General features: G+C 41.3%; 1 protein-coding gene and 1 long non-coding RNA gene across 3 annotated transcripts in view; one reads left to right on the top strand and one right to left on the bottom strand.

Annotated features, from left to right (window-relative positions):
- Positions 1-6,521: 6,521 nt before the first annotated feature.
- LOC143654072 (uncharacterized) lies at positions 6,522-14,429 on the bottom strand. Of its 2 annotated transcripts, none has more exons than XR_013161658.1 (5): positions 14,267-14,429; positions 11,470-11,596; positions 11,184-11,369; positions 8,811-9,021; positions 6,522-7,466 (listed from the first exon to the last, which is right to left on the bottom strand). It is a non-coding gene; the product is annotated as an uncharacterized LOC143654072 (long non-coding RNA). The 2 variants fall into 2 exon arrangements; XR_013161659.1 differs by having other exon boundaries at positions 8,811-8,951.
- A 203-nt stretch (positions 14,430-14,632) lies between these two features.
- Positions 14,633-27,784, top strand: part of PIK3AP1 (phosphoinositide-3-kinase adaptor protein 1) — a 123,862-nt gene continuing 110,710 nt past the window's right edge. Inside the window, exons 1-2 of the mRNA XM_077125603.1 lie at positions 14,633-14,716; positions 23,484-23,900. Of these exons, the coding sequence (XP_076981718.1) occupies positions 14,704-14,716; positions 23,484-23,900 (430 nt within the window). The 5' untranslated portion in view covers positions 14,633-14,703. The remainder of the gene's footprint in view (positions 14,717-23,483; positions 23,901-27,784) is intronic.

The raw sequence follows: 27,784 nt of genomic DNA, 5'->3' as shown, positions 1-27,784 counted from the left end.
TCAGTAATGTGAAAGGATGCTGAACCTCACTGGTATTCAAGGAAATTCAAGTTAACCCAATAATGTATGTAGCATTTTTGATCCATCAGAGTGGCAAAAGTGAAAAGGATTGGTGAGATATCAATATGGGATATGTGAATATGGGACGTGATTTTCTACAGCTTCTCTGGAAAGTATTATAATGCTAGCTGTTAAAAGTTGCACATATCCCTTATCTAACAACATCACTTTTTGTAATCTACCCTACAGAGAGAATAGCAGTAGCACATAAAGATATATGTGCAAGGAAATTTATTGGAGCATAGGTTGTTGGGCAAAATGAAGCACCTAATCTGAGAAAAAAAAGAATTTAAGATGAAATTCCATCAATAGAAGAGAGTTGAGAAATTATGGTATGTCTACAACAGAGTATTATATAGCTTTTTAAAGGATTGGGTTAGACATATGTACATTGATTTAGAAGCATGTCTGGATGAAAGGACTTTTTTTGTCTTTCATCTACTGTACAAGGAGAGTCACATGTGGAAATGTGAGTTAATCAGCACAGTGTATCTGATTTATTCCTGTGATGCTTTAGCATTCCTTTCAGAGTGGTGCCTCAGGCAACTGTCCAGTGTATCTGTCTTTTTATTGGGTTCAAAACGCTGGTGGGTCTACTTTCTGACAATGAAGTAGCTCCTACCTTAGCAGCCCTCCCACAGACAGCACTATAACTCTGGGAAAAACAGACAAAAATAAATACCAAAAGGCATCGGAGAGTGGAAAAAAGCAGGCAGATACCAAAGACAACACTTAAACAAAGGAACAACACTAGGTTTTCCAGTTCTACAGTTTTTCTTTCTTTCTTATTTTTTGGCCAGGGGGCAGACCGCAGTCTGTAGCTTACGGGACAGCTAAAAGTACAATGAACATAGACAGCCTATCTTGAAGAACCAAAGGATATGACCTCTGGAAAATGAGAGGGGAAGATCCCAGAAAGGAGAGAGCAGAGAAAAGAGCTCCAAACTCTTTGGAGTTTGACTCTTTTTTTTTTAAAAGTATTTTTATTGACGTATCTTCACACACATATAGCCATATATGATATACAATCAATTACTCACAATATCATTACTTAGTTGTGTATTCATCACCATGAGCATTTTTTGGGAATATTTGCATCATCATTCCAGATAAAGAAATGAAAAGAAAAAAGAAAAACTCATATATCCCATACCCCTTATCCCTCCCTCTCACTGACCACTAGTATTTCTATCTACCCAATTTATTTTACCTTTATCCCCCCTATTATTTATTTATTTTTTTAATCTATAGTTTTTTTACCCATTGGTCCATAACCTGAATAAAAGGAGCATCAGATACAAGGTATGCCAGTTGAAAGCTATTATGTACCCCAGAAAAACCATGTCCTTTAATCCTTATTCAATATTGCTAGGGGTAGGACCTTTCTGATTGTTTCCATGGAGATGTGACCCACCCATTTGTGGGTGGTAACTTTTGATTAGATGGTTTCCATGGAGGTGTGTCTCCACCCATTCAAGGTGGGGTTGCTTACTGGAGCCCTTTAAGAGGGAATCATTTTGGAAGAAGTTTTAGAGCCCACACAGCCAGAGACCTTTGGAGATGAAGAAGGAAAATGCCCCTAGGGGAGCTTCATGAAACAAGAAGCGAGGAGAGAAAGCTAGCAGACTTCACCATGGGCCCTTCCAGCTGAGAGAGAAACCCTGAACTTCATCAGCCTTTCTTGAGTGAAGGTAACCTCTTGTTGGGTCTGAATTTGGACATTTTCATAGCCTTGCCTTAATTTGGACATTTTCATGGGCTTAGAGCTATAAATTTGCAACTTAATAAATTCCCCTTCTTAGAAGCCATTCTGTTTCTGGTATATTGCATTCTGGTAGCTTGCAAACTAAAACACAAGGTTTTCACAGTCACACAGTCTGATGGTTTATTGAACTATACCTGTGCAGAGAAGACTCTGAGCAGCCCAGATAAGGCTAAAAGAACTTAACAGAGATTTCTGCTGCTGCCCACCACCGTGGGTGTCATGGTCAGGTTCATGTGTCAACTTGGCCAGGTGGTGGTACCTGTTTGTCTGGTTGGGCAAGGGCAGGCCTGTCTGTTGCTATGAAGACATTTCATAGAATTAAATCATGATCACATTGGCTGCATCCACAGCTCATTCCATTTGTAATCAGCGAAGGGGAGTGTCTTCTGCAATGAGTGATGCTTAATCTAATCACTGGAAGCCTTTAAAAGAGGATTCAGAAGAAACAGGCTCTCTTCCTGCTTTGGCCAGTGAGCCTCTCCTGTGGAGATTATCCAGACCCTCCATTGGAATCATCAGCTACACAGCCTGCCCTACAGATTTGGACTCTACATTCCCATGGTTATGTGAAACACTTTCATAAATTATATATTTATAGATATTTCCTGTTGATTCTGTTTCTTTAGAGAACCCTAAGTAATACAGTGGGGAAAGCCAAATTTGCAATTTGAGTCCAGCAAAGATGATTGCCTTCTTAAAAAGAAAAACAAAAAAACTCTTCAGAGGAACATAAAATCTAGAGTCTCTACAGGTAGGTTATCTGGGGTACAATCTAATATTACTAGGTATATGAAGAAATAGGAAAATGGAAGTCATATCTAGAGAAAAGGCAATCAACAAAGACTGAGTTTAACATGAAGTATATGTTAGAATTAGCAGACAGGAGTTTTGACAAATAGAAAATATTAATACAGAAATATTAATAAAGAACCAAGTGGAAACTCTAGAACTGAAAAATATCATATTTGAAATAAAAACTCACTGACTGGATTTAATAGCATTTTGGAGATGACAACAGAGTCAGTGAACTTGACAATAGATCGATAGAAATTCTTCAGTCTGAAGAACACATTACAAAAAGATGTGAAAAAATGAACAGATTCAATGATGTATGGGACAATATAAAATAGTGCATGTGTTAATGGAGTCCCAGAAGAAAAGAGAGAGAGAGAGAGTGGGGCAGAAATACATTTAAATAAGTAAATGCTGACCTTTCCCCAAATTTGGTAAAAGACATACAATTACAGATTCAAGAGGCTCAGTTAACCTCAAGCAGGATAAATACGATATAACCATATCTAGGTTCATTATAGTCAAACTGCTGAAAAACAAAGTACTGAGAAAATATTGCAAGAAGTTAGAGAAAGATGACACATTACATATAAGAGAACAATGATTCAAATGCCTATTGACCATCAAAAATAATAGATGCCAAAGTATCAGTGGCAGAGAGAGTTCAAATAGAGTTGACAGGCTACTCTGGAGGTTGCCTTCACGCAAGCTTCAGGTAGACCTTGCTACCTATCATAATCTGCCAACCCCCAACCAGGACCCTTCCAGCCAATCCTAAAGAACACCTAGGGCAATTTATAAGATTCCACAAGAGTTCCATGCACTAGAGTAACTTTCCAGAAACCTATAACCTCCAGTTTGGTCCCTGGACCAGATAAGTTCTGAAACCTAGAGGGCCCAGCCTCTCCAGAACATCAGATAGTTCCATCTCCCTACCCCTTATTAGTAATAGACTTTTTCAACGTGAAAAAGCTAGAGTGGCCACAGCTGCAACTCCTAAAGAGAAGGATAGAAAGTTCAAAGGTGGTGGTAGAGTCATACAGTGAAGGTAGGAATTAACAAATGAATATGACTGCTGAATCATTAAATTAATATCTCATCTATCTCTAGTATTTTAGAGCAGCTAGAAGTAAAAATCTAAAATTGTGGAATTGTAACCCATGTCAAAATCTGAAATATGTTCTACAACTAGTTGAGGGCTGTGCTTTCAAATTTATTGCTTTTTTGTATATATGTTATTTTTCACAACAAAGAAAGAAAAAAAGTTGATTGTGGTGATAAAAAATATTTAAACCTTCTAGCCTCCTATATTCTGGAGCAGCTAGAAGGAAAAATCTGAGAGGATGGTATGGCAGCCCATGACAAACTTTGGGATCTGTCCTGTAACTACTTGTTGAGGAGTGCTTTAAAAACTATTGCTTTTTAAAAATTTCTTTGCTTTGTATATATGTTATACAATATAATAAAAAAAGTAGAAAAAAATAACAGAGGCCATAAGTCAGTGGAATGATACCCATAAAATTCTGAAAGAATAAAACTAAGCCTAGATTTCTATATCCAGCAAAACCCTTTAAGATGAAGGTAAAATAAAGATTTTTCAATTAAACAAAAACTTAGATAATTCATTGCCAGCTGACATGCAATGCAAGAAATGTTAAAGGAAGTTTATCAAGCTGAAGGGAAATGATACCAGATGAGAATTCAGTTCTTCAGGAAGAAAAGAACAACCAGAAATAGTAAATATAAAAGGCTATCTTTAAAAAATAATATGCATTAAGATAATATTTAATGCATGCAAAAATTGTAACATTATTCTGTTGGATTTATGTCACATGTATACATTATGTGTACATGACAACTATAGCATAAAGGAGTTGAGGAAGAGTAAATGGGTCTAAATGGTTGCAAACTTTTCACATTTTGGAAAAGTGGCTCCATATTAACTCTAAGAAGATTGTAAAAAATTAAGGACATGTATTTTAATCCCTAGAACAACCACCAACAATTAATTGAGGAGGTATGCCTAAATAGCTAATAAATAAATTAAAGTGGAATTCTTAAATAAATCCAATTAACACACAAATAGGAAAGGAAGAACAGGAGCAAAAGAACAAAAAGGGGGAGGGGGTTGGCAAACAGAAAACATGTAGCACAATGGTAGCCCTAAAACTGTCCGTATCGATAATTAGATTATATATAAATTGACCAACTACTCCAATAGAAAAGTAGTGGTTGTCAGAATGGATAAAGAAAAGAAAGACCCAATTATGTGTTGTCTACCTTGGAAATATAAGTAAAATATTAAGATAAAATAGTAGGTTGAAATTAAATGGGTAGAAACTTATACCATGTAAACGGTAAGCATAAAAAGGCTAAAATGGCCATATTAGATCAGATAAAGTAGACTTCACGATAAAAACCATTACCGGAAATAAAGAGATAAAACTATTTACAAAGAGTATTTATCAGACAAAAGGGTCAGTTCATCAGAAAGACATAACAATCATAAATGTGTATATGCCTAAGAATGTCTAATAACAGAGCTTCAAAAAACGTGAACCAAAAACTGACAGAATTAAAAGGAAACAGAAAATTCCACATAGTTGGAGATTTTTTGAAAATATATTTCTACTGAGAAATCACACACACGTAGTCCAAACCTGGTGTACACGCTGTGGCTCACAATATCACCACACAGCTGTGCATTCATCGCATTCACAATGGAATGAAGTTAGAACTCAATAATCTTTTAAAAAATCATGAATATTTGGAAATTAACTAACTTTCAAATCATCCATGGCTCAAAAAAAGAAATCACAAGGGACATTAGACAATATTTTGAACTAAATTTTAATGAAAATACATGCGGTTAAAACATTACTTTTGTGAAAATTTATACCTTTAAATGCCTGTGTGAGAAAAGAGGATAGGAATAAATCAATGATGAAGGGTCAACCTTTGGAAGTTAGATAAAGGAGGGCAAAGTGAGCCCAAAGTAAGCAGAGAGATGGAAATAATAAAGCTAAAATCAGAAATCAATGAAGTAGAAACTAAACCATGGAAAAATTAACAAAACCAAAATCTGGTTTTTTGAAAAGATCAATAAAGTTGATAAATATCTATCTAAACTGATTCAGAGAGAGGAAAGAGAGAACACAAATGACCAATATCAGAAATGAAAGAGGGACTATCATTACAAATTCAACAGACATTAAAACGATAATAAGGAAATATTATGAATGACTTCCTGTCAGTAAATTTAAAAACTTAAATGAAATGGACAATTGCCTTGAAAAATACAATTTACTCAAACTAACACAAGATGAAATGTCAACTCTAAATAGCCCTATATCGATTAAGGAAATTAAAATTGTTAGCGAAAACCTTTCCATAAAGGAAAGCTTAAGCTTGGTTGGTTTTACTGGTTTGTTCTATTTAATGTTTAAGGCAAATAATGCCAATTTTTCTCTATAAGAAAATAGAGGAAAAGAGAATATTTCCAAACTAATTTTTTAGGGGGCTGGATTAACCCAATACCCCAAATTAACAAAAACACATTACAAAAAAAGATTATAGACCAATAGCCCCCAATGAACATAGATGAAAAGCCTTTAGCAAAAGCTTATTAGCAAATCAGTAACACATAAAAAGGATAATACTACATTACTAAGCTTTATTTATTTATATGTTCTCAAAACTTTCTAATCACCATAAGAAATAACATGTATATTAAAAATCCTGTTGCTGCACACACACACCCACAAAAGGGTGATATATCATGGCCAAGTAGGGTTTATCACAGGATTCAAGGTTGATTTAACCTTCTAGGAGCTAGTTGTAGAGTTTATGGGAAAGAACTACAAAGTTAAAACATTAGATCAAGATAAAATTTCTATACTTGCTTTTAAAATTTATTGATGGGGGAAAAAAATAGGTGGTAAGATACAGCAAAAAAAGCACTAGGCTAGAAATCAAGACCAGGATTCCGGTTCTGGTTCTGCCTCCAAATCAATGTATAAAGTTAGAAAAGTCACTCTGCCTCTCTTGGCCTCAGTTTCCACGTGTCTAATATTTTAGTGTATTTTCCAGCTCCAACACTCTAAAAGTCTATATGACCAAGACTTAAAATTTTTTTATCACGGCTGCCTGGGCTTTTTGCTTCAGCACCTCATAAGGCAGAAGTAGGAGAAAATGTGCATGAGTTGCTTTCATGCACGAATGGAGCTACCATCTGCACACAGCTTGAAGTGCTGAGGATTCAAAGGTGACCCCCATTTCAAAGCCCCCCCATGTCTTCAGGATGTAGTTCTACATGAACTCTCTGGAAGACACTCAGTATGTCAGGGTACTATAGAAATATCATGGACTTTGGACTTAGACTGACCTGGGGTTGAATTCCAGTTCTGGTACCTACTGAATGATTCTGGATAAATTATTTAACAACTCAATCTAAGTTTCTTCGTTGTGAAGATAATGCCTAAAATGCAGAATTACATCAGTTGTGAAAATCAACTGAGAGAACATAAGAAAGTTCATGGATTATAGTCAGTTTCTGATAAATATAATTTCCATTTCCAACTTGGTAAGGAATTAGGTGTGACTATGCATAGCAGAAAACCCTAATAGTAGTAGCTTATAAGAGAGAGAGATGCATTTATTTATCTTTCAATAAAAGTCTGAGGTGGGAATCCTGTAGTTTGTTTGGAAGCTCCACGGTGAGTAGAGAACCAAGGTCTGCTCATTTTTCTGCTCTACTGTTCTTAAAATGTGGTTTCCATCCAACAAGTATATCTCATGATCCAAGAGGGCGGTTGGATCTCCAGCCTTTCCATTCATGTTCCAGGCAGGACTAAAAGAAAGGCAAAAAGGCAGAAAGCATGTCTGTCAGCAGAGTTAGGTCTCCTACAGAGAGGAGCATGGGGCATTGGGATGCTTCAACCAATGACTTCCATCTACATCTTATCAATTTCCTCTAAGTTGTAAGAGAGGCTGAGAATGGGGTCTTTTAAGGGGGTGTATTGCTGCCCCCAAATAAAATTAGGATTCTGTTACTAAGAAACAAAGGGTGAGGTACAGGTGGCAAGGGAGGTGGTTGTCATAAATCCAGGGTGTTTCCAAGGCATAACCAGGCATCTGGTACCCTCAAACTTTTCCTCTTGCCCCTGCTTAAGATACTTCACCCTGCCTGTCTTTCGAGGTGTGCCCTGTATAAGCCCAGCCTTGACACAGTCTACACGTTCTGCATGACTGTGCTTGAGTCTCCTTGATTTCCTGAACAAAGCAAAGAACAAGCCTCTTGGGTAAGATCTTGGGCAGGCCATTTAACCCATGTGTCAGAATCCTCATCTCGAAAATGGGTAGGCTGGACTTGATGATTTAAAAATAAACAACTAATGCTTGTTGAACACCTGGTGTGTGCTAGGCCCTGTGCTAGGAACTGGAGAGGCAGTGGTGAATGAGACACAGCCCTGCCCTCAAGAGGCCCCTAGTCTAATGGGACATTGACAGGGAGGCAGGCTGGGGGAGCTCTAAGAGAGGCCCTTCCTTGAGGGTCATGCTTCGTGAGGGTAAGGTACTCCCGGAAGAGCAGGGGAACTCACCTGTGACATAGAGCTATTGTCTGCCCAACTGCAGTGGGAGGTGATGTCAACCCAGGCCAATGGTGACTTGTGGGGCCCTAGTTCACAGGACCTGCTTCAAGCATTTCCCACCTCATCTCCTGGGAAGAAGCATGGACTGGGGAGCTAGAATTCTGGGTTCAAAACTCAGCTCTGCCACTTACTAGCTATGTGCTCCTGGAAAAAAACTTATTTAACCTCCTTATCTGTAAAAATATCTATACTGATAGTACCTTCCTCATAGGGTAGTTAAGAGAATTAAGGTGAATTACTATGGGAAAAGCACATACAACAGTGTCTGATACATGAATGTTTGTCATTATTATTTTGTTATATATTTACATATTGTTTGTACATAAATAGATATACAAATATAGATATATATTCACCATTCAATGTACACACCCCTAGAAGCTGACATTTATCTTCTAAACATTCAGTGTGGCATGCCTCTCTACCTTTTGTCCTAGCAAGTGAGACCTTGATACCCATGTGCCAAGCCTGAGAGATAATGAAATTGTATCTTGAAGTTGTCAGAAAAAGGGATTTCTTGCTCCCTTCCCTCTCCTTCATACCTTGGATGATGTGTTCCTCTCTCTGGCACTTCCTGTCTGCCATACCAAACAAGACTGCAGAGTAGTAACCAAGTTGAGGTTCTCCATACTGCCTAGAGTCCATCTGCATGCTGACCGGGGCTGGAGGACTGATCACAGAACCTGTCCAGGACAGTCAATGCACAGAGGCGGAGTGGGGCCCTTTGATGGGGCACCCACTGCCCCCTCCATTCTAGAAAAAACATAAAACAGAGGTGCAAAACCAAACAGACACTGTGCTACTACAAAAAGGAACAATGTCGTGAGGCATGCAATGATGTGAATGAACATGTGGGACATTTGGTGAGACAAACTAAGCCAGAAACAAAAAAACAACAATGCTATGGTCACCTTTAGAAAATGCTTATAAGAAAACAGGGGCCTAGGGTGGGCCACGGTGACTCAACAGGCAAGAATGCTCACCTGCCATGCCAGAGGACCCGGGTTTGATTCCCGGTGCCTGCCCATGTTAAAAAAAAAGGAAAGAAAAAAGAAAACAGGGGCCTAGATTGTAGGCTTTTAGAGCAAACACATTAAGTCTGGAGTGGTGATTATTATTTCTGGATTTTGAGAGGCTGTTTTATATACATAACCTGATATTTAGAGATAAGAATGAAGCCGAACAGGTTGGGGTTAAAATAATTCAGAACATGGAGGTAAGGAAGACAGTGTCTATATTTTAGAACCACACATACTCTTTGAGACCAAAGGAAGAAAGGTTTATTTGATCTGGAACTGAAATCTTCTGTAGTGCATAACCTAATTCAACCTATCTGTATAGCTCATTTGAACAACTGAAACACAGAAAGAACAGAATGAGAAAGAGGTCCTTTAATCCTGTATAGATTATTGCAATGCCTGGAAACATCCTAAAGTACATTAACCAGATAACCAAAAAGTATTGGCAAAGTCCCCTGAGGGATGGGAGAAAGACTATGGAACTATTAAACCTTACCATCAGGGAATCCCCTGATACTGTTGTCAAACTTTAAGGACGCCCAAATCAACAGGCCATGCCCTCGATCATGAGGCTTATTCTTGTGAAGCTTATGTAGGTAGCAGAGAAGCTTAGACTACCTATAGGCATGCCTAAGAGTTACTTCTGGAGGACCTCTGTGGTTGCTCAGATGTGGCCTCAGTCTCTCTAAGCCCAGCTCTGCAAGTGAAATCATTGCCCTCCCCCCTACATGGGACATGACATTCAGGGGTGAAAGTCTCCCTGGCGACGTGGGAGTTGACTCCCTGGGGTGAAGCCAGACCTGGCACCATGGGATCAACAATTATCCTGACAAAAGGGGGAAAAGAAGTGTAATTAATAAAGTATCAGTGGCAGAGAGAGTTCAAATAGAGTCAAGAGGCTACTCTGGAGGTTGCTCTTATGCAAGCTTCAGTTAGACCTTGCTACCTATCACAACCTGCCAACCCCCAACCAGGACCATTCCAGCCAATCCTGAAGAACACCTAGGGCAATATATAAGATTCCACAAGGGTTCCAGGCACTAGAATAACTTTCCAAAAACCTCCAGATGGGTCCCTGGTCCAGATAAGTCCTGAAACCTAGCCCACCCTCTCCAGAACATCAGATAGTTTCATCTCCCTACCCCAAATAAGTTACAGACCCTTCCATTATCAAAAATTTTAGAATTGCCATAGCCCAAACAACCCCAATGAGAGGCATGGAAAGATCAAATGTGATGGTGGAGCTACACAGTGAAGATAAGACTTAACAAATGAATATGAATGCTGAATCATTAAATTGATATCTCTCTTAGTCTCCAGTATTTTAGAGCAGCTAGAAGTAAAAACCTAAAATTGTGGAATTGTAACCCTTGTCAAAATCTGAAATATGTTCTACAACTAATTGTGGTGCTGTGCTTGGAAATTTATAGCTTTTTGGTGTATATGTTAATGTTCACAAAAAAAAAAAAAGAAAGAAAAAAGAAGTCGCTTGCAATGATTAAAAAAGTATTTACACCTTCTAGCCTCCTATATTCTGGAGCAGCAAGAAGGAAAAATATGAGAGGGTCGTATGGTAACCCATGAGAAACTCTGGGATCTATCCAGTAACCACTTTTTGAAGAGTGCTTTGAAAACTATTGCTTTTTTATTTCTTTGCTTTGCATATATGTTATACTATACAGTAAAAAAAGTTAAAAAAAATGTACCATTCAGATTTGAATTAACCTTATAACTGGTTTTGACCTTTTTGTCCTCAAACATAATAAGTACTGCTCTATTATTTCTTCTCTACTTCTTCCCTGTCTCTCCCTGCCAATATTCTAAGTATTTGTATTCATAATATGCTAGATACCATAAATTTCCATAAAAACACATGGAAAAAATAAAATCTCATACCTCTGGTATCCCATCCAATCTTGTTAGCAAGGTGATTACAATCTTTCTTTCCTCAGGTTTAAATTCTAGTACCCCTGAGTTTCCATAGAATTCATTGCTATCTCTTGGTTCTGTCCAGCAGTGTAGAATATGCTTAATGAGAGTTCCCATGGTTCGGATGATGTGAAGCTCTACAGATTCTCCTTCCTTAAAAGAAAACAAAAATTCACAAACATTCAAATCCTTCTCAATATCATTCTTTTGAGGTTGTGAGTACAAAGTGTATTGAAGTTTCCTTCATACTTACTTTTATAACATAGGTTCCTCTGGAAGCAGGAGAAAATTAAAAAACTCCCCCAAGATCATCATTTTCAAAAATAATTAAGTCACAGCTGATATATCCAAATTTCAGCATTTGATTTTCTGCATTGATCCTGTAGAAGTTAGAGGGAAAAATGGCACCCGCTACTTATAGCTTTTACTTCTGATTTTTGCAGGCTTCTAAAGGCAATATTTACAATATTCTCAGGTAAAGGAAAAGGATGCTTATTTGGAATGCAAACCTGTAATTGAATTAAGTGTATTAAAATAACTTAAAATCAAGACAGTTTTATTTCTAATAGTTATGGAAGAACTTCCATTTGTGGGGGCAGGGGGGCAGTGCATGGACCAGGAAAGAACTTCCTTTTTTGAATTCATTCTATCTTTTTTGCTTGATTGACACTAACACTACATATGCAACCAAAAGTTGTAAAATGTACTATATTTTATTTTTACAAAGAACGGATTTACAGATTTGTTTCCATAGTTCTAGAAAAATTAATTTGTAACATGCTGTGAGAAAATATATTTAAACAATACTTGAATTTTAATCTTACATTTTCTGAAAACATCATTGCATAAGATTATACTAAAACCTGGGTAACTGCATGGACTAAAGTAAGCTAAAGTGATTGAAAATAAACATTGGTAATGAAACTAAAAGAAAAAGAAAATAGACAGTAACACTCCCAATCTGACCCCACCTGTTATATAAAGAAATGGAGTGGAATTGCCAGCATTGGAGACTAGTAATGCCATCTCACCAAAAGGAGTGTTGGCTTCTGAGTCCCCTTCCTGGCCAAATTCCAGAGGTCAGGGCTTTGTAGCAGTAGGAGTTCTCAGGGTTTGGAACGCTGATCTAACACCTTATGTGCATTTGGCAGATGCCCTCTAATAGTCTAACAAGCTTATATTTAAGTGTCCTTTTGGTTAAAAGTTATTCAGATCCTCTTGGTTAGCAAACAGGTAAGAGCCCTCACTCCCTAATACCTGGAGCTGGAAGGGAGGACCATGCATTTGAATAGTTGGGTGCTAGGGGAGATGACCTCGAATGGATGAATGCACCCTCAGTAGGAATGAACACAAAAGGAAAGTATTTGAATCCTCTAAGCTTAGGGTTTCAAGATTTTTAGTGCCTGGAAAGTCCCTTCTGTCCTCTATCTCAAATTTAAGCGTGTTCTGGTTGAATTAATTAATTAATTCACTCATTACACAAATGCTTTTGGAGCATATTCTCTGTGCCAGGGCTGGTGCCAGGACCTGGAGGTTCCATGGTGAAAAAGATAGTCTTGAATCTGCCTTCAAGGAGCTTATAGTCGAACAGAGGAGAAACATATCAAAATAGTTATACACATATCTATATACTTTCTATGAAGCAACAGGACAGGGCTGTGACAGTGTATGATTTAGGGCAGGGATAGCTAATCTGGTCCAGAGGTTGGGGATCTCCTGAACTTGGGAAATGTGTGTAAGGTATGGCAGGCAAGGAGCTCATCTCTTTAGGAGTTTCAGGCCTATGGTAGGCTGAATAAGAGCCCCCAAGATGTCCAAGTCCTAACCCTCAGTACTGTGAACATGTTATGCTACCTGGCCAAGGAAAATTAAGGTCATAGATGGCATTAAGGTGACCTTAAGGGAGGTTATCCTATTCTATCTGGGTGGGCCCAATGAATCCCAGGGTCCTTAAAAGTAGAAAAGGGAGGCAGAAGAGAGAGTCAGAGAAAGAGATATGGCAGTGGTAGCAGGGTCAGAGAAATGCTGTTTGAGTTGGAAGAAGAGGACCATGAGGCAAGGAATGTGGGTGGCCTCTAGAAACCGAAAAAGACAAGGAAACAGATTCTTTCCCAGAGTCTCCAGAAAGGAATACAGCTGTGCGGACACCTTGATTTTAGCTCTGAGAACCAGGTCAGACTTCTGAGCTGTGGGACTATAAGATAATAAATATGTGTTGTTTCAGGCCGCTAATTTTGTAGCAATTTGTTGTGCTGCAATAGAAAACTAACACATAGCCTCATTCCTGATAATTCCATTCTTAAATCCAGCTCATTTATTTCCATCTAGACTTGATTCCCACGTCTTTCATTCATCTGGGTTCTCTGGGTCCATCCTCTGGACTCTGGCTCCTTGAGGACTCTGAGGGTGCATGTGTGCAATTCAGATCAATCAGAGGGACAGACAAGGGAAGGGGTCCAAAAAGAGGGCAGCTGGGGTTAAGCAAGAGCCCTGGTTCTAGAATCAGACAGGCCTGATATTAAACCTCGGTGGAGCATCCACTATCTCTGGGAGTCTGAGTGCCTCATATGGCTTGTTTCTTCTTGTTTCTCCTCTAATATGAAGACAGTGGTAGATGCTACCACAAAGGGCTGTTGTGAGGATGCAATGTCATAATACCTGTAAGGCATTTAATACCTGGCTCAGTATAAAGCAACACATTAAATTGTTTTATGATATAACACTAATTATGTCATATATTAATCATAGTAGATTTTAATTAATGTTCATATACCATCAAGATATCAGGTCCAAGGAATTGCAGAAAGGTCACCGGAGAGTACTCAAGGGCAGGGCCAAGCACCCAGGACCCGGTCCCTTGCCTCCCTCCTCTTCCCCTTCCTGCCCCCTCCCCTTTCCTGTCGGGGCAGTGACTCAGGAACAAAGCCCCAGGGGATGAGGAGGTGGCTTGGCCAGCTGGTGCTCATATTACACCCCCCAACCCCAGCTCCCAGAAGCCGGACGGCGCAACCCTCTCCCCATCACCTCTCCCAACCCATCCGCCCCTGCACCTCGGGTAGCCTTTAGTGGCCGATCGGGGTCACTTGGTTTTACCAGCAGCGGAGCGCACGTGGCGCTAAGCTCCCTCGCTCTGCTCTCTCCCCGGGCTACGGGGGGCGGAGGGGGGCGTACGGGGAGCGGGGTCAGCAGCCCGGGCCCGCGTGGGGCTCTCACTTCCCCTCCCCAACGGCCGCGGGTGCAGGTGCCGCGGGACGATCCCCACGGGCGGGGCCCCTGTGGACACGCCCCCGCGGCGAGTCCTCGCTGTCCTTCGGGAGGAAGCGCCAGAGCAGAGGCTGGTCCTGCGCGGAGCCCCGCGCCCCCTTCCGCCCCGCGACCAGGGACGCCGCGGGGCAGCCGGCACCGGGCACCGCGCACCGGGCACCGGGCACCGGGCACCGGGCACCGGGCGCGCCGCGGGCCGGGGATGTGAGCTGCGCCCCGCGGCATGGCAGCCTCAGGTGGGTCTGCAGGGACCTCGTCCCTCCCCGGATCCTCCGGGCTCGCGAGCCCCTCGCTCCCGTCTCCCGCGCTTTGGCGGCCCCCTGCTCCCTTCGAGCGCCGGCCCTCTCTCCAGTCTGTTTGCTGCTTCGGCGAGGGGATCTGGTGATCTTTCTCTCTCTTCCCTGTTCCCTGTGGCAACTTCCCACCCCAACTTTCTGACGTCCCCGCTCCCAGCCTTTTTGCGCGAAACTCTTCAGCCTCTCCCCCCACTCGTTTTCTCGGCCCCCCTATCAGTGGCCCTGGGTCTTTCTTTTATCACTGGGGGTCTTTCTCCCCTTTTCCTCCAATTCTGAAACCTCAGAAGCGGGTGGAAGGAGGAGGGTCGACTGGTCTTCGCTGGCGAAAGCCTCTTAGGGCCTCGCCCACCAATAGGGGGCGCTGGAAGGACCGCGGCCGCCCTCAGGCCACCTCCACCCATCCCGGACTTTGTGTTTTTCGTTTAGAATTTTGCTAGCAACTTAGGGACGGACACTATTCCCAGACTTTTTCTTTAGCTTTATTTTTCCTGTGGCCTTTACAGAATATTGGGTTTTGGGGAGAGTTGGAGGCCACCGGGGAGTCGTCCGCATCACACGGTGCCAGGATCATTAGTCTTGGGTTCTCTTCTAGTCTGCCTGGAGACTGCTTAGCACAAAGAGCCAGTTTTTCCCAGGTCTCCTAAGGTCTAGCCCAGTAATGGTGTTTTGGCAGCAGAGACAGAAAAGGCCAATGGTGATAGTTTTATTATATTTGCTTATGCTGGCTCATTGAGTGGGACAGTAGCTAATCTCAGCCTCACTGTTTTCTTGCTGGCCTCTGGAGGTTAGAAGAGGCTGTATTGTGTACGAGGAGTCCCTGGTGATAGCAGGCTCATGGTCTACATATTCCGCTTGAAAGCCAAAGAAGAGTTCCCTACAGGGCATTCATTCATTCAACAGATATTTATTGTATGCCTGCTATTGCCAGGCACTCCCTAGGTGTCGGGTGTACATATGGTAAACAAAACAGACAAAAAGCAATGGAGCTTTCCCCATGGAGTGGGAAAGGCAGGCAATATACTTAAGGAAAATATGTGGTATGATAAATGCTCTTAAAAGAACAAGAGAGGAGCAAAAGGGATTGGGGCTATGATTTTAAATGAGGCGGCCAGATGAGGCCTCATGGAGAAGGGGACAATTGATGAAAGATGTGATGGATGAATGTGTTTCAAGCAGAGGAACATAAGCAGGCTGGCGTGGCCAGACTCGGTGACTGAAGGGGTAGAAGTAGGGGATGAGGTCAGAGAAAGAACCAATGAAATTCCCACCTCCTTCCATGGCTAGAATCAGGTCCCAGGCTGCTGATTCCAGGGAACAGCAAACCAGGAGGGCCTTTGGGAAGAGGAGGCAGAGAACACCAATCGCATCCCTCTAGGGCAAGCGGCCAAAGGGCTAGAAGTGTGTGCGCAGGTGTAGATGGGGACCCTAGCTGAGTGTTCAAACCTGGGACTATCTATGGGCTCTGCAGTGGCTTCTGCAGACATCTCCAATTATGAGAGCTGTAGAACCCTCTTGCCATCAGCATCCTCTGCAGTGAGAGACCACTCCAGTTGCTGCAGATGGAAGGCGGGCTGCTGGGGTATCTGGGGGAGGGGCTCCCTGAGGCCTGTAAGTACAAGGACACATGGGGACAGCCACAGCAGCGAGAGTGCCTCTTGCAAGATGCTGTGGACTTGAGAGTCATCCAGGCCGCCCCTCCATACAGTGATCTCAAATTCCTTACCACCCATTCATTTTTTATTTTCCAGAAGACACGTTTGCTTGTTGGTGTTATGGAAAATCTTGTCACCCTGTCCTCAAAAGAGCCTTGGGGGCAAGATAAAATGAAGTAGAATCAACTTATCCTGAAGGAATTTCTGGGCCCCTGGTCCATCTCTTGTATTTACAAGTGAGAGAAAGAGACGGGAGAGATATAGAGGCTGTACATGACTTTCCCAAGTGGCCAAGTCAGTGGCTGGGCAAAAACCAGAACCCGGGCCTCTTGCTAGGTTGGCCTCTCCTCCACGTGTCAGCCTCCGGGTATTTGAGGGAAGCTCTCTGACCTTTTCCTGCCCCCTCTCTCCAATGCTTTTCTTAGCTTCAGGTCCTTCTACCATTCCTGGACTCAATGGACAATAGAGATTGAAGGAATCTTTCTTTTCTTCTGATCTTAACTTCCATCTGATCCTCGAGATCCCTTAGTCCTTCTGCCAGGACTCTACATCTGAACACCTTCAGGGACAAGAGGCTGCAGGTGAATCATTACTGGATTTCTGCCTGTCCTGGTCACCAACCCTAGCTCATGTCCTTCTTCAAATATGATGCCCAAACTCAGACACAGCGCTCCAGGGTGGACAAACAGGGTGCTAGAGTCACCTGCAGACTAAAGAAATGGTCTGGGCTGGGTGGTTTGAGGAGGTCCCTGGCACTTCCTTTCTGCTCTTTACTCAGATGGATTCTGAATCTTCCAAAAGACTCTCTCTTCCATCACTGTGTTTCTTTACAACCGCTGTCATTCCCTGACGCCAGCAGCCATCCTCTGCCTCTCCTATTCCCTGCTCCTTTTCTCCTTCTATTGCCAAACTTCCTGTTCCTTAAACTCTACAAGGGCAAAGGCCCTCCCTCATTTCTGCTCAGGGTTTATGTTGGTTCGTCTATTAGTTTCTTTTAATAAACAACAATCAAAAATAAACAATTAAAAAACCTCGAGAAATGTAGTTTGGCTTGTATGGAGAAATGATTAATGGCTAAGGGACAGGAATTATCTTTGAAGAAAGGGGTGTCCCCATACGAGGGAATGTTGCTGACAAAAGATTTAGCCCTATGTTGTTACCCAGCACATTATGAAGGGACTTTAACTTCCACTTTGGACTTTTTTGCAACTTGCCCAGCTTTCAGTTTCAGCAGTACAGCAAAATTCAGGAAAGTGATATCTTTCCTTGTCTGCATTTACACTGAGGCAAAATTTGCATATGGGTTTAAAGTCACACCACAAGCTTGTGACCAAATATGTTGTTATATTAACTAGTCCGAGGTGCTAATCACTTATTCCTCAAGGGCTTTTGCTCCAAAGGAGTTGAATTTTTTTCAAACTTCTTTATTGTATGGTAAAGCATATATACAAAGCAAAGAAAGAAAAAAGCAGTAGTTTTCAAAGCACTCTTCAACAAGTAGTTACGGGATAGATCCCAGAGTTTGTCCTTGGCTACCATATGAATCCCTCAGGTTTTTCCTTTTAGCTGCTCCAGAATATAGGAGGCTAGAAGGCTTAAATGTTTTTTTATCACCACAATCAACTTTGTTTCTTTCTTCTTTGTGAAAAATAACATATATACAAAAAAAGCAATAAATTTGAAAGCACAGCCCACAATTAGCTGTAGAACATATTTCAGATTTTGACATGGGTTACAATTCCACAATTTTAGGTTTTTACTTTTAGCTGCTCTAAGATACCGGGGATAAAAGAGATATCAATTTAATGATTCAGCATTCATATTCATTTGTTAAATCCTATCTTTGCTATGTAACTCCACCATCACCTTTGATCTTTCTCTCCCTCTCTTTAGGGGTGTTTGGGCTATGGCCATTCTAGCTTTTTCATGTTGGAAGGGTCTGTCACTAATATGGGGTAGGAAGATGGAACTATCTGATGTTCTAGAGAGGCTGGGCCCTCTAGGTTTCAGGACTTATCTGGTCCAGGGATCCAACTGGAGGTTATAGGTTTCTGGAAAGTTACTCTAGTGCATGGAACCCTTGTGGTATCTTCTAAATTGCCCCTGGTGTTCTTTAGGCTTGGTTGAAATGGTCCTGGTTGGGGGTTGGCAGGTTATGATGGGTAGCAAGATCTACCTGAAGCTTTCATAAGAGCAACCTCCAGAGTAGCATCTCTACTGTATTTGAACCCTCTCAGCCACCGATACTTTATTTGTTACACTTCTTTTCCCTCTTTTGGTCAGGATGGAATTGTTGATCCCACAGTGCCAGGGCCGGATTCATCCCTGGAAGTCATCTCCCATGTCGCCAGGGAGATTTTCACCCCTGGATGTCATGTCCTACGTAGCGTAGCAGGGAGGGGAATGATTTCACTTGCAAAATTGTGCTTAGAGACTGAGGCCACATCTGAGCAACAGCAGAGGTCCTCCAGAAGTAACTCTTAGGCATACCTATAGGTAGGCTAAGCTTCTCTGCTACCTACATAAGCTTCACAAGAGAAAGCCTCAAGATCAAGGATTTGGCCTATTGAATTCGGTGTACCTAAAGTTTGACACAACATGAGGGGATTTCAAGGGAGTTGAACTTAATACCAGAGTCCTAGGAATGAGAAATTTTAAATAGCTGTTCCATATATAGAAGAGACTCATCCGTTAAGGACTTTTTAATTTTAATTGTATTTTAAATAAATATTTAGTTTTAGAACAGTTTTAGATTTACAGAAAAGATGCGAAGATAGTACAGAGTTCCCTTATATTCCGCACCCAGTTTCTCTCATTAACATCTCACATTAGTGTGGTACATGTGTTAAAATTAATGAGCCAATATTGACACATGATTACTATCTAAATTCATGCTTTATTCAGATTTCCTTAATTTTTGCACAATGCCCTTTTTCTGTTCCAGTGTCCCATCCAGGATATAACCTTCCATTTAGTTGTCATGTCTCCTTAGGCTCCTGATGACTGTGACTTGACCCAGGGCAGTATAAAATCTTTTGCTCTCTTGATGTGCAGCCCACACTTGGGGTGAATGGGGAGTTACGCTCTACTACCTTTTTGAGGGCAAAGTATTCACATAGATGATTTTGAATTCTTCTGCACTGGATATTTGTCTTTTCTCCCTCATTTAATTATTAATCATTTATTTATATCAGTTTGGACTAATGGCTATCTATTTTATACTTTGGGTACTAATCTAATACTACGTTATTTTGTTGCTTAATTTGTTCCAACTTTAGTCACTGGGAGCTCTTTCAGTTGGTTCCTGTGTCTCTTTGACATAACTCCTTCATTGTTTGTTTGTTCTTTTTTAATTTAAAAAAATGCGTTTTAGTAACTCCTTACCTTCTGGCACTCCAAGATGCTCTGACTTATTTTGTATATTTCCTGCCCCACTTCTAGAATCAGCCATTTTCCCAAGGAACCCTGGAGAATGGTATTAGGAACCAAGGGCATTAGATGTGTTCTGATTGTATTTTCTAAACTATAGTCCAAATTTACATGACTTTTTAAATAGCATGCAGTTTAGAGATTAAGACCATGGGATTTGCAATCAGGAAGACCTGAGTTCAAATCCCACACCAGTGCTTACTAGCAATATGACTTTAGATAGCAGATCTTGCACAGTTGTCTAAAACTTTAGACAACTTTGCCAAGTTTTAAAGCCCATGTCTATTAAATGGGGCTATTAATGATATATACTGTATAGGGTTGTTCTGAGGATTGAATGAGAGAATGCATGCGAGATGCTTAGTAGAGGGACTGGCGCATGGTCAGTGCCCAGGAAATGGAGCTGGATTACAGTTTAAACTTTCCTTGATGAATTGGAATCTTTAATGGCCAGCAGGTATTTTGATATGCAGTAAACAGAGGAGCAGAAAATGGTGAGGCAGGAGCCAGGGTGAAATGAGTGCTCACTCCCTCAGTGGCCCTCGAACTTATCATCTTAAGAACACTGGTTTGCTTTGGGGTCATAAAGGTGGAGGAAATCACTCATGACCACACAGACCCAGGGCAGTGTAAAGTCTTTTGCTTTTCTACTGGTTCAATCAGTGCTCAGACCCAAATTGCCTTCTTAAGTGTACTTATGTTCCAGAAATCCTCTTTTTCCCCTTCTTTGTTTCTTTGCCATCACCTGTCAACTCTATTGTAAAACATTACCTGTGTTTGTAAATCACTAATGCATAGGGGCCACAGTCCACCGTTTCCCAGGTGTTACTCTCCTTCTAGCCCATTTGCACAGATTGCTTGTACATTTGGGTGTGTGGCTGTTTCTTACTTTGGTCCTTTTAACTGAATTTTGAGTACAGCATCACTAACATTGCATCCTTAATATTACAATGAAATTTAAAGTCTTGAACATTTCTTGCTTGATGAATCAAACTATGCACACTCTTTGCATGTGAGATAACATTTCACATTTAGAACATTTGCCCCTTAGGATAAACCTGTCACATAGGAAGAAGGAGGTAAATATATTTTGATACCTTAACTACTTTTTTTCAGTGCAAGCACTATAGTTCATGCAATTTTATACGTTCTTTTGTGAAAGACATTTCTGAAGGTAATTGCTTTTCCACTGAGTTTCAAAAAAATGTTCTAAGCAGAAATAAAGATCTGATCAACAAAGATTTTATTGTATGGAAGGCTGCAATATTGTTATATGAAAAAATTCTGTTCTTAATCTGCTTAAACTTTGGGATCAGTGTAAGTATTCCTAAAATAGGACCATTTAATCTGCGATTGAGGAGAGAGGTCTTGCTCAGAATTGAGTTCTCTGCAGAGCCACCGACATTTTGGTAGTGTCAGAAATTACTGTCTTCAGTTCCATGTTGTCTTCTAATACTGACCTCTTAGAATATGCATGCCTTCCCTTCAAAAGTACTCCCAGACTGATCAGCTTCACCTGCTGATAAGCCTGTTGGGTTTTTTTTTTTATTAGCGCTGGATTAGGGCTTTAGCAAAGCAGGCGCTCCAAAAAAAATGAAACTCCAAACTTTCTCTTATTTACTATTTAAAAAAATTGGTAATATCATCCCTAGGAAACATCAGGTCTGTGCTGGGTTTGTTTGCTACCATTTTAGAATTTATTTATTGTGTTTTTCCCTTTTTATTTTAATTGGAGAAGTTGTAGGTTTGCAGAAAAACCATGCAGAAAATATAGAGTTCCCATCTCCCTCCCCCCACCCCCACCAAATCTTTCCTATTATTAACAGCCTTCCCTGGTATGGCACTCCTGCCACGACTGATTAAACAATATCATCATGACCTGACGTTAGCTGTAGTCCACGTGCCACTGAGAGCCCCACGGTCTGTGTTGCATTGTCCCATGGCGCTTTAAGAAAACATTTTTTTTAATTCTAGTAATATAGGTATACCCTAAAATTTCCCCTTTTAAACACATTCAAATATATAATTCAGTGCTGTAATTGCATTCACAGTGTTGTGCTACCATCACCACCATCCTTTTTACTTTTATTACAGTGGTCAAGAGGAGCAGGAAAGAGGATTCCTCCTGCAGTGCTTTTAGAGTTTAGAACCTCAAAATCTTACCCCAGAACTGCCTCTCATTTTTTGTGCCAAGAACCATTCAGGGAAACAGGGTCCAGGGCTCGCCTTTAATTGTGGCGACAATCTACCACCTCAGATGATTCCCAAGCTTTACAAAATTTGACCAACTTCTCAGAGGAGGAGGAAGGCTCCCTCTTGCATTGCGCTGGCGCCTGGGCATGTTTCTGTGCTCAGCGCCCCCAGTCGCTCACACAGCGCTTTGTAGGATTAGTGAAGAGATGAGGATCCAAACCAATGGAAACAGTTATGCTGAAAGCTGAACTTCTGTTAGCTTTGTTCATTGGAAGGTATGATTTACTACTCATGAGATTTTTGACAGAATTTGTGATGGGAGGTAGTGGCTGGGTTGGAAAGAGGACTGACTGGAAATCAGAAAACCACCTGAGTTTCAGTCCTGGCTCTGCTGCTAATTTGCCTAGGGTGAATTTTATCTAATCCCTTAATCTTCTCAGATGAAGTGTTTCTTCTCTTCTGCAAATGAAGGTTTGGGGCCAAATGGTCCCCAAAAGCCCCTTCTAACTTAATGCTTCTTTGAGTTTTTTTGACTGTGTTTCTGACATTTGTATTGTTTGAAGAAAACCAATGCCACAGACTAAGAGTGCTGAGGGACAGCTCATAAGTAGTATCCCATCAGCCCAAAATCAGTTACACCTTGATTACCATTTACATGAATGCATTATTTATTTTCTTCTGAGGATGACACTAGTTACCAATTATTGAGGTTTTACTGCATGTCACGTAATTGACATGGAATATGTAATTTAATTTTCATAAAACACTGATAAATATTGCCGATACGTTTCCTTTTATAGGTGAGTAAATTGACGTTTAGAAGATTTAAGTAACTTACCCAAGATTACACAGTTAGTATATTCCAGATTCTAACTCTGGCCATTTGATTCCAGTTACCACCGTGCTTGTAACCACTGTGTTTGGGGAAAAGCCAGATTCTAGGGCCAAATGGTGAGAGTTCAAATTCTGACTCTGCCCCTCTGGACCTTGGGCAAGTGATTTAACTTGCTATACCTCCGTTTACTTGTCTGTAAAATGGGGCTAATAGTAAAACCTACCTTGTAGGATTGTTGTGAGGACTAAATGATTTACTTATGCGAGATGCTTGGAAGAGTGCCTGGAGCATAGTAAGCACTATATAAATGCTGGATGTTACTGTTATTGTTATTATTATATTGTTCATCAGCTATGGGTGGACAGAGCATGATGAACTTGTCCAAAGTTCTGGAACAGCATGGTATGTTTGGGCAAGGACACCGGTGTGATTGGAGCACAAGCTGTAAGTGGGGGAAGAGGCTGGACAGGTGTGTTGGAAGGAGTTGGTGAAGGTCCGCGGATGTCAGGCTCTTCATCCACAAGATGGATCCTTCAGGTTGTGGGATGCTGTAGAAGGAGCAGGTGTGTTAACATGCCTCTGCCTCGTTCTTGTTCAGGGATGCTGGGAGGATGCGACATCCTCATTATCTACAGCCCAAATGTTGAGGAATGGTGCCAGTACCTCCAGGACCTGTTCCTGTCGAGTCGGCAGGTCCGCAGCCAGAAGACACTGACTTACAGGCTGGGCCCCGAGGCCTCCCTCTCGGCGGAGGACCTGAGCCTCTTCCTCGGTGCCCGCTGCATCGTGGTGCTGCTGTCCGCGGAGCTGGTGCAGCACTTCTATCGGCCGGCTGTGCTTTCCCTGCTGCAGAGGGCCTTCCATCCTCCACACCGCATGGTGAGGCTGCTCTGCGGGGTGCAGGACAGCGAAGAATTTCTGGACTTCTTTCCAGACTGGGCCCACTGGCAGGAGCTCACCTGTGACGATGAGCCCGAGATCTATGTGGCAGCTGTGAAGAAGGTCATTTCTGAAGGTAAGGATCTCTCTGGGCCCCTGGAGAGGAAGAAAACACCTGTTCCCGTGAGTTCTGTGCTAGGGTAAAAGTCTTCTTTCCAGAATTTTCTACACCTTGGAAAGACAGTGGACAAATTGAACTCCCACTCTTGGTTCCAACCTAGAGAGTAGTGGGAGTAGGAGGCTGACACTTTGGCTGATGGGCGTGTGAGGAGCACAACTGCTAGCCCTCCTGCTGGCAGGTCACTTGCATTTTATCAACATTTGACCTTAGAATTTTTGCTGCAAAGATGTCACTTTTGGATAAAATATTTATAGAGAAACGCTCTCTTCTCTATTTCCTGCCAGTCTAGCTTCCGTCTTTTGCCATTTCTCTTTTTGAGAGTGGGAAAATTCTGATCCTCTCTATCAGGGCTGATGACTTCAGTGACCCCAGGAAGTGTGACATCCACTCTGACTAATAGAAATGAGAGATGTGCTCGGGAATGGACACATATTGTGGCATTTCTTCCTCTTTTTGTTTTCTATTTTTGCCACACTGTGGGCTGTGAGTGGCCTCCGTGTTTATCTCCTGTTCTCTTGCCACTTGAGGTCTTATATACCTGAAGTCAGCAAAGAAGCCTGGAAAAGTATGGGCCCGATTTCCTCATGTGGCACTTTTCCCTGGTGTGACAGAGGCATTAATTTTATTCATCCACCCATGTACCATTTGTTGAACTGAATCAGTAATTTACTAATTCTTAGTGACTTTAGAAAGCTAATGTAGGTTCTAGACATCTGTATCTCAAGAACAGGCTGTTCTAAACCAATGAATATTATCAAGTCTCTTAATATAGTGAGGCCCATCTCATTTTTTTGTTTTGTTTTGCTTTTTTGCATGCTGTGTGGCGGGGGTCACATTTCATTCTTTTCCCATGTGAGTATCCCCTTATTGCAGCACCATTTACTGAATTTTTTTGTTTGTTTGGATTTTCATGTGTTTGTTTGGAAAGTGCTTGGACCCAGAATCGAACCCAGGTCTCCTGCATGGCAGGGGGAATTTTACCACTGAACTACCCTTGCACCCCGACACCCCATCTTATTTTCTAACGTAAATGACTAGTGTTAACATAAAAGATGTCTGACCTGAAATGCCTGGGACCTGGATTGGTCGTTTTTCTAGGGTTTACTTTTGTCTACTTCAGAAGGATGTAGTAAGAGAAAAAACCACATTATTTAGGTTTGCATGACTGTACTTCGTTGCTTTGAGCTTGTGTCACTGTGACGGTCCCTTTTGCTCTTGTGGTCAGGCCTCAGTCATCCACCAACCAATCAGTCCAAGCTCCATGGATGTACAGACACTGTACCAGCACCTCACACTTTGCGCTTGAACAGCTTGTGCTTTAAAATATTCTGGTGGTATAACTTTTAAAATTACATGGTAAAAAATCCTTTTAATACTTTTTTATTGTTTGGATGCATTCAATGTTTAGATGCCTAGAAAAATTGATTTCTTACTTTTTACTGAAGACTGGCTCAGTATGCTGTGAGCCTTTAGCTTCAAGTGTTTCAGAGAGAATGAAATATTTCACAGTAGTGATTCTATTCTGCAAGCAAATAACCTCTCATCAGAAAGAGATTATTTTAATGGGAGATTAAAATAAGCTGCTTAGTGGAAAATCTCTGCCATTCAGAATCAGTGGCTATGCAGGGACAAATGGAATTACAGAAAAGAGAGGAGGAGGAAGGAAGGCTTATGACTCCAATATAAAATGGCTTAACTTTCTCATCTGGTATTAAACTTGTGAGTTTTGGGATTCAAGGCATCAGTGCATGCCAGGATGGCTTGGGGTTGCTATTGGGGTGTCCCATATCCATCGCCCTTAGTCAGCTCTGTAATGGGATCCTTAATTCTTATGCTGGTCAAACTTTCTTAACAAATCTAACACTGAGTCTGGCAAAAGAATGTTGAGCAAGGGTAGGGACACCCCACTGCCTGGCTCTGCCTCTAGGTAGGTGCCCAGTAATGGACAAGTCACCTTACTTCTCTGGATTCCAGTTTCTTTATCTATAGAGGAGGAATTAGACTTGATCTAAGACACTTTCAAGAGCTAATAATCTATAACTCACCTTGACCAGACAGTCTCAAACATTTTTGAAGTATTACTTCCCTGTCTCATTTCATAGCTGCTTTGACTTCTAAAAAAATCACGACTAAAACAATGTTTAAGGACAGTGGCTAACCCTGAACTAGACTTCTGTTATAACTGTGTCCTTTGTTATTCTCTATAACTCATGACGGTTTCTTGTACTTTCAATCTTGTTTAACATTTTTAATTGTGAAATATAACATATATACAAAAAAGCAGTACATTTCAAAGAGCATTGTAACAAGCAGTTATAGAATAGATTTGAAAGTTTAGTATGTGTTACAGTTCCACAATTTCAGATTTTTCCTTCTAGCTACTCCAAGACACCAGAGACTAAAAGAAATATCAATATAATGATTCAGCAGCCATACTCATTTGTTAAATCCTGTCTTCTCTGTTATAAATGCTCCTTTTCCTTTGATCCTTCTCCCAATCTTTAGAGTATTTGGGTTATGCCCATTCTAACTTTTTCATGTTGGAAAGGGGTGTTGACAATGTGGAATAGGGGGATGGAACTAGTTGATGTTCTTGGAGAGAATCCTCTGGGCTTTAGGACTTATCTGGCCTAGGAAACATCTGGAGGCCATAGGCTTCTGGAAAGTAAACTTAGTGTAAAAAATTTTTGTAGAATCTCAAATACAGCTTGTTTTAGTTTGCTGATGCTTGCAGAATACAAAATACCAAAAATGAGTTGGACTCTGTAACTGGGATTTATTAAGTTACAGGTTTTCCATTCTAAGGTCATAAAAATGTCTAAGCTAAGGCATCCAGAGAAAGATACCTTGACTCAAGAAAGGCTGATGTCTGTCACATGGGAAGGCATGTGGCTGGTATTTGCATCCTCTCTTGGCTTCTGGTTTCAAACAGCTCTCTCATCTCCTGTGAATCTTTCTGGGTTCTGGCTTGCTTAGCATCTCAGGGGAAGGCACATGGCAATGTCTGCTGGACTCTGCACCTCCAAATGTCCATGTCTAGGCAACTTTTCTCTCTGTCAGCACTCCAAGCACCTCAAAATGTCTATGTCTGTGTTGCTTCTGAGCTTTTTCCAACTAATCAGAATGCATCTTTAATGGGTGGAGTCACTCTCCATCTAGTCAAAAGGTCACATCCACAATTGAGTGGATTACATCTCCATGGAAACAATCTAATCAACAATATCCATGCTAAGTAATAGGTCTGGCCGTACACAATTGGATCAAGATAGAAAGAAAAAGGTTTTTCTGGGGTAAATAACAGTTTCAAACTAGCACAGAGCCTTCGGTGTTCCTTAGGGTTAACAGGAATGATGTTGCTTGGGGTTTGACAAACCGTGGTAATTAGCAATATCTAGCTAAAGCTTGTAAAAGAGTAGCCTCCAGAATAACCTCTTAACTCTGTGTGGACTCTCTTAGCCACTGATACCTTATTTTGTTCCACTTTTCCCCCCCTTTTGGCCAGGAAGGTGTTGTTGATCCCACAGTGCCAGGTCAAGGCTCATCCTTGGAAGTCACATCCCACGTTGCCAGGGAGACTTTCACTCCTGGATGTCATGTCCCACGTAGGGGGGAGGGTAATGATTTTCCTTGCAGAGTTGGCCGTAGGGGGAGAGAGGCCACATTTGAGCAACAAAAGAGGTTTCCTGGAAATAACTCTTAGGTATAATTATAGGTAGGCTTAGTTTCTCCGCTACAGAAATAAGCTTCACGAGAGCAAGTCTCAAGATCAAGTTCTTGGTCTATTAATTTAGGAACCCCTAATGTTTGAGACTATCTGAGGTTTCCCCAGTGGGAAAATT

Source organism: Tamandua tetradactyla, chromosome 13, assembly GCF_023851605.1.
Source record: "Tamandua tetradactyla isolate mTamTet1 chromosome 13, mTamTet1.pri, whole genome shotgun sequence".
NCBI classification, from domain to species: domain Eukaryota; kingdom Metazoa; phylum Chordata; class Mammalia; order Pilosa; family Myrmecophagidae; genus Tamandua; species Tamandua tetradactyla.
Note: the sequence above shows the minus strand (reverse complement) of the source record. Positions and strands in the feature narration are given on the sequence as shown.